Source organism: Cricetulus griseus, chromosome 2 (assembly GCF_003668045.3).
Source record: "Cricetulus griseus strain 17A/GY chromosome 2, alternate assembly CriGri-PICRH-1.0, whole genome shotgun sequence".
In the NCBI taxonomy this organism is placed as follows: domain Eukaryota; kingdom Metazoa; phylum Chordata; class Mammalia; order Rodentia; family Cricetidae; genus Cricetulus; species Cricetulus griseus.
This window is the reverse complement of record NC_048595.1, coordinates 40,781,953-40,795,714: the sequence shown is the minus strand read 5'-3', so window position 1 is coordinate 40,795,714 and position 13,762 is coordinate 40,781,953. Positions and strand designations below refer to the sequence as shown.

The window sequence follows — 13,762 nt, the reverse complement described above, 5'->3', positions numbered from 1 at the left end:
GCCAGCCTGGGCAACATAGCAGTATTTAGTGTAACATGGAGCTATAGCTCAGTAGCAGAGTGCTTTCTTAGCATGTGGTCCTTGGCACTGGGATATGGAATGGGACATTTCTGAAAAGATTTTAATCTGTGTATTTATGTCCTAAGTACTTTCTGAGTGAATGCTTTATTTTATAAAGAAGCAAAGAGGTTTTAGACTTTAAAATATAGAACCATACATCATCATCATCATCATCATTATTATTATTGTTATTGTTATGTTATTATTATTATTATTATTTTGATCTTGTAGGTTTTGAGATAATTCTCGAATTGAGTAAAAATAGTTAATGAAAATGGATGTTTAATGAAACTGAACAATCTTAGAAATACCTATTTTACTTTTCAGATGGGCCCAGTTTTTCATCCACCCACTAATGATCAGAGATGCAATTGACCGGGAGGTTGAAGCTGTTGACAGTGGTAAAGAAACTTTTTATGTTTTGTAACCATTTGTTTCTTTTATTCAAACTGACTGTTACAATGAATCTATTCCGGGTTCCTGCCTTTATCATAGCTGCAAAGCCCCTGTTACCATGAAGCTAATGTATTGGCACATGTCAAAGATTTGGGGATGGGCTCTCCTCCAGGCCTTTCCTGCACTGCTGCATGCATGTGCACGTGCACACCTCAGCCAAGATGTAATTATTTTTCTTAGGTTACAGCCACACTTTCATATTGTCATAGACTTAAGAAAAATACTGTCTTCAGAGTACAATGTATTTTTAGTGTATCACCTTTATAATTTATAACTAACATATATTCTTGAATGCTGGCTTCTGCTAATGTTTCTATTTTTTCTAGTTTCTTACCAGCTGTAACAGTTGTGCCTGGTAAGCCTTCCTGGCTTTCCTCTTAGTTCTCATCAGCCAGTTATACACATTGGCATAAAGAATGGATTGTGTTAAAATGCAAATCTAATAGTGTCCTATCTCCCATTCCCTGTCAAATTTCTGGAGTGCTTGATTCCTTGATAACTAATAATTAGCATCTCTTGAGTACTTCTTTGCATTATTGTCCTTGTTGAAACTAGGCTTAGAGAGTTTGATAACACAGAGTCAGTGGTTTCCCCAGATATCAGTAGTCTCTTATGACTATATGGTCAAAAGCTATACCCATGTGATCTTTTGTCTTCCTTTTAATTCTCAATTTTATTTAATCATATTGACTTGTCTCTTTATCAGAGGTGCCATATTCTCCTTTCTCCCTTAGAATGTTTTGTTCATCCCCAGTTATCCTTCCCTTTCTATACTCAGAAAAATCTCACACATCCTTTAAGCTCAGCTTGAGTTTCTTAAGAAGTCTTTCTTTACAGTATCCATCACTAACACAAACATATTTGTTGTTTATTGTTTATCTCCCCTATGACAATATAAACTTAGTACAGGGCTTTTATTCACATTTCTGCTTCCAACTTTTTTTTTTTATTGTGGCTGATGAACAGTAGGTGTTCTGAAATATTTTTTTGAAAGACTATATCTTATCTAAGAGTCATATGCTCTTGGTCATGTTAGGTCCCTTTATGGAATCAGGAAAGTTAGATAACTTGCTCAGAGTTGTCCAAGTTCAGTGATACAGCTGGGACTGTGGCTGTCTTAGTCTGTCTGGGCTACCTTAATACAACACCGTGGGCTGAGGGCTTACAGAAAGCAGTACCTTCCCATTGTAGAGGCTAAGGAGTTGAGTATGAAAGCACAAGCAGATGTAGTGTCTGTGAAGGGGCTACTTCATAATTTGCAGACTGCCACCTTTACCTTATGTCCTTACATAGTCCTAGGAGAAGGGCAGGGGAGCTCTCTGGGGTCGCTTTGTCATTTTGGTTTTGAGCCTTCAATGGCTGAGCCATCTCTCCAGAGTTGGGATCACTTTTATACATACACTCATTTTATTCATGAGGGCCCATGACCTAAACACTCTTAACATTCCCATCTTTGAAAGCTGTCACATTAGAGATCGGGTTTTAGCATATGAATTTTAGGTTGATAAAAACATTGAAACTATAACATTAGAAAGGATACTTGTGACTTTAAAGTAATTGTTCTTAACCATCATACTTTATCAGTTTAGTTTCTTTGATGTTATTTAAGCAAAATATATGACTAAGGTCTCAGCTCTGAAGACTGATAGAGCATTTTATTACTGCTTTCCTCAGGGAATTCTTAGATATAACAATCTATCTAGATCAGAACCATTCAGATCATTTCTTCATTTGAAAATAAGAGAAAAACTCTAGAAAGGTGATCAGTTTACTCAGAATGATAGATTAAATGATAGGACCAAGTTTAGGTTGTTGAGTTACCAACTTCAGTTTTATATTTTTAAAGTTTATCTTATTACTACCTTGCTTTCAGTTCTATAAGCTTGAATTTCCAGACAATCAAGAAAATAATGAAATTTCATTTTATTATAAATGTTTATTTAAAACTGACAGAATATCAGCTTGCAAGACCTTCTGATGCAAACAGAAAAGAAATGTTATTTGGAAGCCTCGCTAGACCTGGACATCCTATGGGGAAATTTTTCTGGGGTAAGATAACTATAATTTCTCAGTAAGAAAAAATGAGAATAATACAAACTGATAAAGAGAGTTAGAAATGTTAGTAGAGTGCTTGCCTAGAAAGCACAAAGCCCTGGATTTGATCCCCAGAACTGCATAAAATTAGGTGTGATGAGTGCATTCTTGTTATTCCTCAGGGAGGTAGAGGCAGGAGGATCAGAAGTTCATTGTCATCTTCAACCTCCAGGCCAGCCTGGGATATATGAGACTGTGTCATAAAGAAGCAAGTACAATAACAAAATGAAACAAAACCTATACACCCAAACTCCCCAAAACAGAAGAAAGATTAATAAGCTGGGATAGCTAAATGCTTTTACCTTCCAAGAGGGTAGCTAGAAAACTTAAAATAGCAAGGTGTGAGCATGCTTGTGCTTGCTTCTTTAACACTGGGTGTTGTTAGAATAAATTGGATGGTCTGGGAGTGTTGTCCAGGTGCCAGATACTTTGCTAGCTATGTATGCATTATATGTTTGTTCATGTCACAGTTTTAAGAGATAGGTATCATTATAAATCTTCATTTAAAGAGAAACATTCTCAGGAGTTGTGTAATTTGCTTAGTCACACAGGTGGTAAATATTTGATGGGGGCTTGAGTATCTGTTTATCTGATTGTAAAGCCTGTACCCCAACCTGATGTTTCCATTTATCAACAGACACTCAGGAATGGTTTCTCTAATAGTTTTTGAGCTGTGACCTAATTTTGTTTAACTGGTAAGCTGTTGAACTGGTATCTGTTTTTCATAATGGCCTTTTATTGTTGGTAGAAATCAGTTGTAACCTATTAATCCTGTCATAGCATGGAGACTGGGATGAATTGATCTAATCAAAGGCTATTTTATTATATGTTCCTGTATCTGTTGGGTAACTTTGGCATCCTGGCTTTTTATATTTTATTCTTAAGAATTAGGTAGAATATTAGTACAATAATTTAGAGGGGAAAACCTAAATCAACACTATACTATTAAGCAAGGAATTTAGGCAATTATTGTCTGTTGTTGAATTTTTCCCAACCATTGATTAATTCCTATGTATTTATTTCAGAACTGATTCTTGGCTTATAATTATATACCAGCTCAGAATTCTTGAGTTACTTGGGTAATTTCCTAGGCCTTTTAGGCTTGTAGAACATTCATTGTTGGGGTAGAAGACCTTTAACAAAGTACATTTAGTTACTTCTATAATTTTTATTTTTTTGTCTTTTTACAGGAAATGCTGAGACACTCAAGCATGAACCAAAGAAGAATAACATTGACACACACGCTAGACTGAGAGAATTCTGGATGCATTACTACTCTGCCCATTACATGACCTTAGTTGTTCAGTCCAAAGGTAGTTAGTTATCTGTTATGTCCTTATAGTTACTCTGAGTTAGCAGGGCTTGAATTGCATTTTATTTTTGAAGGTTTGTGGCATTTTGTAAAAACTTGCAGATGAAACACACAGCCTAGAAATGTCAAAAATAAACAACCCAACATAAACATGCAACACGAGTTCTAATTGATTTTAATAATAAAAAAGTCAGATATTAGGGGGTGAAAGCTGAAAGATCAGAGAAGCAGAGCAGCCAGCCACTAGAGCTCTTACCTCTACAAAATCCTTAGACTGAAAAGAGACCAAATTCCTGTCTCCTCCCACCTATATTCCTCTTTTGGCCCAGTCTTATCACTTCCTGTCTGTCTATACAGATCTCCAGGCCTCTACGGTTAACTAGTGGCTAGCTCCACCCTATGATCTTCAGGCAAACTTTATTTGCTAGAGTATAAGCAAGATATCACTATATAATGATATGTCATGGATGCATAAAATACATAGATAATAGTTATTATTTACTACCATAAAATATACCCAAATCTATAAAAAGATAAAATTATTCTAAACTTGGGTAAATACACTGCATTATTTACAGCCAAAAGAAATGTAAACAGATGTTAAGATGTGGTATTAAAGCATGACTACATGAAATTAGTTAGTTACTACTGGAATAGTTTTTTATTTACCTCCACTGTTGATGTGATGGTGACCAATGTTGTGGTGTCTGCATAAAGCACTGATGATTGTGTTCGAGTAGACAGTTACCTTCTCTAGTAAACTGTATTGTAGTTTTTTGTTTTGTTATTTTTTTTTTTAAAGAAAGGTCTCATGGTGCTTACAGAGTTTTCACTATATATAATATGTATGGAATTTAAAATATGTGTTAATTGGTTGCTTATGTTATTGATAATGCTTCTGCTAAGAGCTCACTGTTAGTGGTCAATTTTTGGGATATTCAAAAGTTTTATATCAGGGTTTAGAAAGATGATTCAGTAGGCAAATTGTTTGCCATTGTAAACATGATTACCTGAGTTCCCATGTAAAAAAGTCAAGCACCACTGTGTTGCTTGTAATGTGCTGGAGAAGCAGAGAAAGGCAGATCTCAGGGGTTGCTGCCCAGCCAGTGTAACTGAACTTGTAAGTTCCAGGTTCAGTGAGAGACGCTGTCTCAGAAATGAGATGTAGAACAATTGAGAAGGACACTTGGTATTGCTCTGGCTTCCGTGCATATAAACAGTGCATATGTATGAACATATGCACAAACACAGAGCATGCACATATTCCAATAGAGATGAGCTTATATGTGGGTTGTTCTTATTTTACTGCCCAAACATTTCTACATTGTTCAAGGGTCAGCTGTATTACTTTCATAGGATTTTTGTCTGAATCAGTATGACATGTTAGCTTCCCTATTGTTTGACATTAATTAACTGTGGCTAAATTGATGGTTCAGCAAAGAGAGTTTGCTGTGCTTTGTGTGGGCCAGACTTTGCTTCTCCTCATCCACGATGCATGCCTAACAACCTAACAACCACCTATAGCTATAGTGCCAGGAGATCTCACACCCTCTTCTGGCCTCTACCAGTACACACACACACACACACACACACACACACACACACACACACACACACACACACACACCCCAAAATAAAATATTTTTTAAAATTTGAAGGAAATTAAATTTTGAACATGTTACAAAGTAATGGCAAAGTTCACAGAAATACAAGATCACCTCATACAAATTTTTTCTCATAGAAATAGGTTTATTTATAGGGTCTCATGCAGCCTTAACCTCCTGGGGTTTCAAGCATGTGCCACCATACCTAGCTTGGCTGTTGTGTTTTCTTTTCAGATGACTCTATTCGTGGTTTTATATTTAATCCTTAATGATTATAAACTTACAGGGCAGTTCTGTCACAATGATAGAAGTATCTTATGCATATGAGACTGAGCAATGCCTCTGCTCCTTTCCTCTTGTTCCTTTTCCTTTAGTGATTCATGTCAGTGTCTCATTTAAGGAGCTCAGTAGGTTTTTTTTTTTTTTTTTTTTTTTTTTTTTTTTTTTTGGGTTTTAACCATTTTAGACCTCTCAAAATCACTTGCTAAACCATCCCTTTTGACATTACTGTAATCTGCACATTCTTTTGAAGAACTGATCCTCTCCTGAATGATTCTCCTTCTTTTTAAAATTTTGCCCAAACCTCTTCAAAATAGAGTTCAAAGCTGATTATATGTGAAACATTTTTCCCATTTGATCCACAAATGTGATTCTAAGTTGATTTTTACATTGTTGTAACATACATTGCTATTTTTAGTATAGATTAATTTATAAGTTGTTGCAAATTGTTTCTTTGTATTCTTTTCCTGTTTTACATGATGATTAATATTACAGATTTTTTTTTGGGGGGGCGTTTCTCTGTGTAGCTTTGGAGCTGATCCTAGAACTCACTCTGTAGACCAGGCTGGCTTCAAACTCATAGAAATCCACCTGCTGCTTGGCTTCAGATTTTTGTTTGCCTTTGAGACAGGGTTTCTCTCTATAGCCCTGGTTGTCCTGAAGCAGACTGGGCTGGCCTCAAACCCAGAGATTCACTTGGAGGTCCTTAGCCTCCAAGTTTTACTGTAAATTTTTAAATAATCAATAGAATTTTGATGAAAATCACATGTAATCTAGATTAAATTGATTTTGAAGCTTTCTCCTTATATTATTTAAAAGTCAAATTTCTGGGTCTGGGGAGATGGATGATGGCTCAGTTAGTAAAGAGCTTGTTTCATAGGCTTGAGGGTCTGAGTTCGGATCCCTAGCACTCAAGTAAAATACAAGCACAGTGTCATGCACCTGTAATCCCAGCACAAGGGAGGCAGAGATGGGGGGATCCCTGGGCTTGCTGGCTAGCCAGTCTAGCTGAATTGGTAAGCTCCAGGTTCAGGGAGGCCATGTTGAATATGTTAAGGTAGGGGCTAGTGAGATGGCTCAGTGGCTTAAGATCCCAAATGTGAGTTCATTTTACAAAATCTATATGGTGAACCTTCACACACACAAAATAAATGTAATTAAAAGCCGTTTTTTGAAGGCAAGCAAAAAAAAAATCAGGTGGAGAACAATTAAGGAAGACACCAAATGTCAGCCTCTGGCCTCCATTTGTACCCCCACACACAGAGTCAAATGTTTACATAGAGCCAGTAAAATGGTTCAGCAGATTAAGGTACTTACTGCTCAGCCTGATTACCTGAGTTCAGTCCTTGGGACAAACATGGTAGAAGGAAAGAACCAATTCCTGCAAGTTGCCCTCTGACTTCTCATGCACAGTGGTACACCTGAATACACACACACACACACATGAACATGTTCGAAAAATAAATTTAACAAAAAAATTCAAATATCTGTGTAAGTAAAGATAGTCTAATTTGTCTTGATTAGTCTAATTTGCATGCATCTTTTTTCTCAACTTTAATTTCTTTGCAGTACTGGGAATTAAGGTCAGGGTATCACTCATGATAATCACATGATCTGCCACTGAGCAAAAACCTCGGGCTCATTTATTGAGAGTTACTGAAACTTATGTATCTGGTTGGAGCTAACACATACTATCCAGTCACTTAGATACATCTGAAAGGTTTTCTTTTCCAACTAGTGTTTTAATAGAAGTTTCAAAAGACTTCTTATTCAGTTTAGGAAAGGAATTGAAAGTTAGAAACCATGCATTATATTTGTTCCTTTTCTCATTGCTGTGACAAAAGCAACTTAGGGAAGACTTTTTTGGCGTGTGGAGGGTAGAATTCGCTGTAATGAGAGTGTGCGCCCGGTCTGCCTCACATCCTCCACAGACCTGGACACACAAAGGCACTTTGTTATTCAGTGTGGACCACTAGTTCATGGGACGGGGCCACCCACATTTGTGTAAGTTTTCCTAAGTTAGACCTCACCCACAGGCCCACAGGTGTGTTCTTTGAATCTAAATCCACCCAAGCTGACAATGAAGATTAACTGTGACGTACATATCTGAACGCCAAGAGTAGTTTTGGGAAAAGCCTCAGCAAATATAGTACAGTAAGAATGTATACAGTCAGGTGGAGCCTGGAAGCATTTGTAGGATGCCAAACAGAGAAGGGTTAGTCTGGGGAGAACAGAAACCTTCCCAAAAGATGTATTTAGAGTGGGTGCAGGAAGACAGTTGGTGTATTCATGCCTCTTGACTCTTCATGCTTGCCTAGTGGTAAACAAAAGTTTTTTGTGTTTTTAAACTCTGAGTCTAACAAAACTATGGGTGTCGTACAGTTTTTCTTATCTGTTGATATTCTTCCAGTCACTCGTGACTGGTTAACACCAGTGGTATTAGCCTAATTCAAATGTGTGTAAAAAAACAACCACCAGTGTGTTTACAGTTTCCTGCATTGACTAATGATATTGTATGTCCTTTCTCCTGTGCCTCTCTGCCTTATCCTTTTCAAGAAACCCTGGATACTTTGGAAAAGTGGGTGACGGAGATCTTCTCTCAGATACCAAACAAGTAAGTCACTATCTGTAAGTTACATTTCTCCACCATTAAGGAGCACACCTTTTTGTATGAGTCCCAAAGTTTTTTTTTCTCCTTTTTTCTTTTTTTTAAGGTTATAAAATTGAGACCTAAGGAAGTCTACTAGCTTAGTCAAGATTGTATAGCCTTTGAATAGAAAAGCTAAGACAGGAACCTGTTTCCACAATTTCCATAGTTCAAAAATTACATGCTTGTAATTTATAATAAGCAATAATTCTGAAGATTTTATGCTTCTTATTACATTTATTTCTCACTTTTCTGTTACCATCCAGGGCATTTGGAACTATAATAAGAGTTGAAAAGCATATCATGTACACCTACCTCTCCTAACGAATTTTGTTTTGAAAGGTTCCCCCCCTTTTTTTTGTCAGTTGTTTGCAATGTGGAATGGTTTTTTCCATTGAAGTATGTTGTAGATGATGGTGATGTATACCTAATCACTCCATATATAGTTGCTACATTTAGAAAATATTATTTCTAGTAAAGCTTTACTAACTGAAAGTACTTCTTATAGGCAAAAACTAGAAGTGAATGGCACTGAAAGAGGCAGTAAATATTAGGAACAGGGTCTCTCAGGTGCAGAGGTGAAGAAAACAGGGTGCAGTCAGGACTTTAACCCATTTGCTCATGCCAAGAATGGTCTTTAGCCAGCCAGCACTGTGCAGAGTAGATTGCTTACAAATATCTGCCAGTCAGTGAAGCATCCCTAATGGTACTGTTTGTAAAGGCTTTTCTCAATTATCTTAATGTGTTTGTTTTCTTTTCAGTGGGCAACCTAAACCAAACTTTGGCCATTTAACGGATCCTTTTGACACACCAGCATTTAACAAACTTTACAGAGGTTTGTGAACCCAAGGTTTAAAATTGCTTGAAATAACTTTAGCACATTTCCTAAAATTTGAGTCTGCCAATTTTCTTTGAAAATGCAAAACACAAAAGAAATTATGACTGTTGAAAAGGGACTTGTTAGGCAGTGGAGATCTAGTTAGGGGCAGATTGGGACCACTGGCAAGCTGTGGTGCCCTGCTGCTGCTTGGTCTGTTTCATGCTTCCCCCAGTTTCCCTATATTCCTTTTGTTCTTGTCTTTTCCCCACACTTCTTCATTTTATCCTTAAAGAAAGTAAAAGTAGAAGAGAGAGTAATTTGAAAATTATTTTTTTAAACTTCATTATACGTATGGTATGTGTTAAATGAAGAGATCCTCAGCTGTCAGGGAACTGGAAGGGCAAATTTCCTTTGATTCTTTATAGGTAAATTAACATAAATATTCAAGATTATAAAAATATGTACTTATTAAATACTGATTTTTCTTTTTAAAATTTGGCATCTGCTGTAATTGCACAATGAGTTGTTGTATGATCACATTGTGATTTACTTTCTAATTTGCCAATAGTAATTGTTACAGAGACATTCTTCTGTCCCCTCTTTTTCTTTGTTCTTTTAATCATGGATTTTTTTTTGTTCTTTCTCCCAGTTTCAGTCTTCTCTGCTTCTCCTTCCCCCAGTGGCAGTTTCTCCTCACTTTCTCTGATCAGTGACTGCTTTGGCACACCCTTTCTGCTGCAGGCATCATCTTGTTAAGCCAGATATTCCAAGAGAGTATTTTCTGCTGTTTCTAGCTTTAGATTTTCTATTTATAGACTCATAATCTCCAGAAATACTTTAGCCAGTGCACACATTTTATCATGAGAAACAGACTCAGAAGACTTAAATGCAAGTGAGTTTTATCAAGACCCTGCAGGCACCACAGGAGAGTGGTGAGCGGATTTCACATGAACCTCCTACTTGTAGACCTGTACCTTTCCTAAACGAAGGGATTTTCATCCCTCGTAGCATTTCACATTCTCATTGTTCTTTTTCATTCTTGCTTAAAACAGAATTATTCAAATTAGAAAATTGGCAACTTGAAGTAACAACTGCATTTTATTTAACCATCCTTTGAGTGCTAGAGGATGAAATACATTGAACAAAAAATAATGTTCTTATAACAGAAAGCATTATGGAAAAATACTGATAATAGTTCTTTTGGCATTTTTGTTTAGTTGTTCCAATCAGAAAAATTCATGCTCTGACCATCACATGGGCACTTCCTCCTCAACAGCAACATTACAGGTAAGAGTTAAAAGGAGGTTCACTCCATTAAATATAGAGTCAGGATCAGTTTAGAGAAGGCTGGGTGCTTTAAGTTTGGGGTTTCTATATTTAAAACTTGCGTGTCTTATAAATTGGAAGTTAGCTACTAGATTATTCAAGTCTTTAGGTATTTCATGGTTTTTCTTAATGTGAAAACTAGAATTTTTTTATAATGAGTTACTTTACCTGAGTCTTTGAAATTAAACATTTGGCATTAATATTTACTTTTCTAATTTTTTTAATTCTTGTAGAATAAAATATATTAATTTATGATTTATTTGTTCATGGTATGTATCTTTTAATTGTCAAAACTGAATGTTAAGCCAGGTGGTGGTGGCGGCACATGACTTTAATCCCAGCACTCAGAAGGCAGAGGCAGGCAGATCTCTATGAATTCAAGGCCAGCCAGGTATACAGATCGAGTTCCAGGACAGCCAGGGCTACACAGAGAAACTCTATCTTGAGAAACAAAAAATAAACCAACAAAAAACTCAAAAAATGAAAAGTTGAATCTCATTACGTTCCAAGGATTTACTTCTGTGAGTTAGGGACATTATATAAACTGGGGTAAAAATGTTAGTTTATGTCTGAGCAGTACAGCGTGAGCAATCAGTTTTGTTTTGTTTCATTTTGTTTTGTTTTTAAGTAAGGGATAGTCAATTCTACAAATGCTTTATAGTAAATAAATGCAAATGATTGATTTAAGTTAGCTTATTTTTAAAAATATGCTTTTTGTTTTGTTTTGTTTTGTTTATGAAACATTGTTTCTCTTCATGTCCCTTTTTGACTTGCAGTTTGAACTCATGGATCCACCTGCCTCTGCCTCCCAAATGCTGGGAGTTAAGGCATGTGCCACTGCAGCCTGGCTTATTTTTAAATTATATATATGTCTGCATATGGGTATGTACACACGAATGCACACGAAGCCAGCAGAGGGTGTTGGATCTGGTGGTTACTGGTGTAGTTACTGTAGCTGTAGTTACTGGTGGTTGTAAACTTTCCAACATGAATGCTGAGAACCAAGGCCAGTCCTATGTAAGAGCAGCACATGCTCTTAACCATCATCTCACCAGCCCGTCTTAAACTACTCCCAACAAAGCAAAGCTGTGTGGGCAAACCCAGCAGAAGGAAATGAAGCAGTGTGTAATGCTTGAGCTCAGTAAGTAGTTTTTGTTACATGCTAGAATATTTGAACAATCAAGTCCACTGAAATTAACACAAACAGTGAGAAAGCAGGAAATCGTGTATTACAAAAATAATATAGCAAAGAACTGCATATATATATGTAGTTATGAATGTCTTAAGAAATGTTGACATTGTTAAGCTAATACTAAAAGGACATTAACTAAGTTCTTCTGTCTTTGTCTCTGTCCTCAAAGATGGTCCAACATTAATAGCTCATTTTATATCCTCCAGGCATTAAACTATTGAGTATACTGGGTCTGAAGAGATGGCTTAGTGGTTAAGAGCACTGACTGCTCTTCTAGAGGACCTGAGTTTGAGCCTCAGCACTCACATGGTGGCTCACAACTGTTTATCTCTCCAGTTTCAGAGGATCTGGCACCCACTTCTTGCCTCCATGAATACTGTTTGCATGTGGTGCACACACAAACAAAACACCCATACACATAAAGTAAAAATAAAGATTTTATAAACTAAAAGAATCAAATATAAAACATCTCCTATGGGAGTGGGGTCACAATACCACTGTCAATAGACTTTTTAATCCTCTTAATCACCAAGTATTTGAAGAAATACTGAAAATCACAAAACGTGACAAGTTGTTGTAAGGTTTTGTTTAATTGTTTGCTGCCATCAAGCTATTTTTATAAGGCCTGATGCCTTATTTAACATTTCATTATCAGTCATCTTTATACCACAAATATGTGAATTCTTAATAAATTAACTTCAGTGGAGAGCTGTCTTTCACAGAGATACAAAGTGTTTTCCCCTTCAGTGTTGACCAAATGCAACATTGTTAGTTTTGTTCAGCTGCAGATGTTCAGTCAGCTGGGCTCATTCAGTAGTTGCTGTACCCTGTGCCTCCCTAGTATGTGTGTAATTCAGTTCACTTGCTTAGCAGAGTTTAAATAATACTTTGATTTTCAAGGACTTACTAAATTTTGGTGGACATGCTAGCCAGTATCAATAGTCCCTGTGTGTTCATTATGTTGCAAAAATACTACTAATTTGAATTTTGTAACCTAATTAGATTTCTTTAACTGTCCTGTTTTTTTTTGGGGGGGGGGTATCTTAATTTAGGGAACACACCTTTAAACTGTAGTAGAAAACATGGTAAAAGAATTTGAAGAACATATTTTTATGTTGACTATTATATGGTAGTAACTGTGAGTAGTGGTGGCTAGTCAGACAAAGAGGCAAAGAAAAATACATTAAATCCTATCTTTGGTTCAAGATTCTAATTTATTTGAAGGAAACTGAAACTAAATGAGATTTTCCAACCTTTAGTATAACATTTTTTATCCTAGAACCTGGAAGATTTTGCACAAATCTGATTCTGGGCACTGATTGCCCAGAGTTCTACAATGATAATCTATATTATGGTAGAGGGAGCTGGGGAGCAGGGATAGGAGGGTCTGTGAGGCTCACTGGTCTGCTAGTCTAGTCTAATTGTTACACCCCAGGCCTATGTCTCAGAGAAGGTGGGTGTAGAACATAAAGCTGACACCTGAGATTTTTCTTTGGCCTCTACATGCACACGTGTATATGTATCTGATCACACACATGCAAGTGCACACATCTTCACACGAACACACAAGCACACACGCATGCACACACGACCGCCCTCATGAAAAAAACCTCAAAAAACAAAAATACCACCCCTCACCGGGAGATGGTGGCTCACACCTTTTAATCTCAGCACTCCTGAGGCAGAGGTAGGTGGATCTCTGTGAGTTTGAGAGCAGCCCGGTCTACAAGAGCTAGTTCCAGGACAGCCTCCAAAGCTACACAGAGAAACCCTGTCTCGACCCTCCCCCCCAAAAACAAACAAACAAACAAACAAAAAACCCTACTCCTCTCTCCTGCAAAAAGTGACTTCATATGAAGTGTCTTCCATTTTCTGTTTTTATATCATGGTTGTGGCTGTTAACTGATTAAAACTTTTGTTTACTGATGTTATGAGAATAAGCTTAGATTCCCAAACATGCTATATTTAAAAC

At 36.7% G+C, this 13,762-nt stretch overlaps 1 protein-coding gene across 2 annotated transcripts in view; it reads left to right on the top strand.

Annotated features, from left to right (window-relative positions):
- The window catches only part of Nrdc (nardilysin convertase), a 65,128-nt gene that overhangs the window by 24,516 nt on the left and 26,850 nt on the right, over positions 1 to 13,762 (top strand). For both annotated transcript variants that reach the window (XM_027402437.2, XM_027402436.2), the window contains 6 exons: positions 388 to 461; positions 2,470 to 2,565; positions 3,801 to 3,923; positions 8,362 to 8,419; positions 9,214 to 9,287; positions 10,490 to 10,559. In XM_027402437.2, coding sequence (XP_027258238.1) covers positions 388 to 461; positions 2,470 to 2,565; positions 3,801 to 3,923; positions 8,362 to 8,419; positions 9,214 to 9,287; positions 10,490 to 10,559 — 495 coding nt within the window. The remainder of the gene's footprint in view (positions 1 to 387; positions 462 to 2,469; positions 2,566 to 3,800; positions 3,924 to 8,361; positions 8,420 to 9,213; positions 9,288 to 10,489; positions 10,560 to 13,762) is intronic.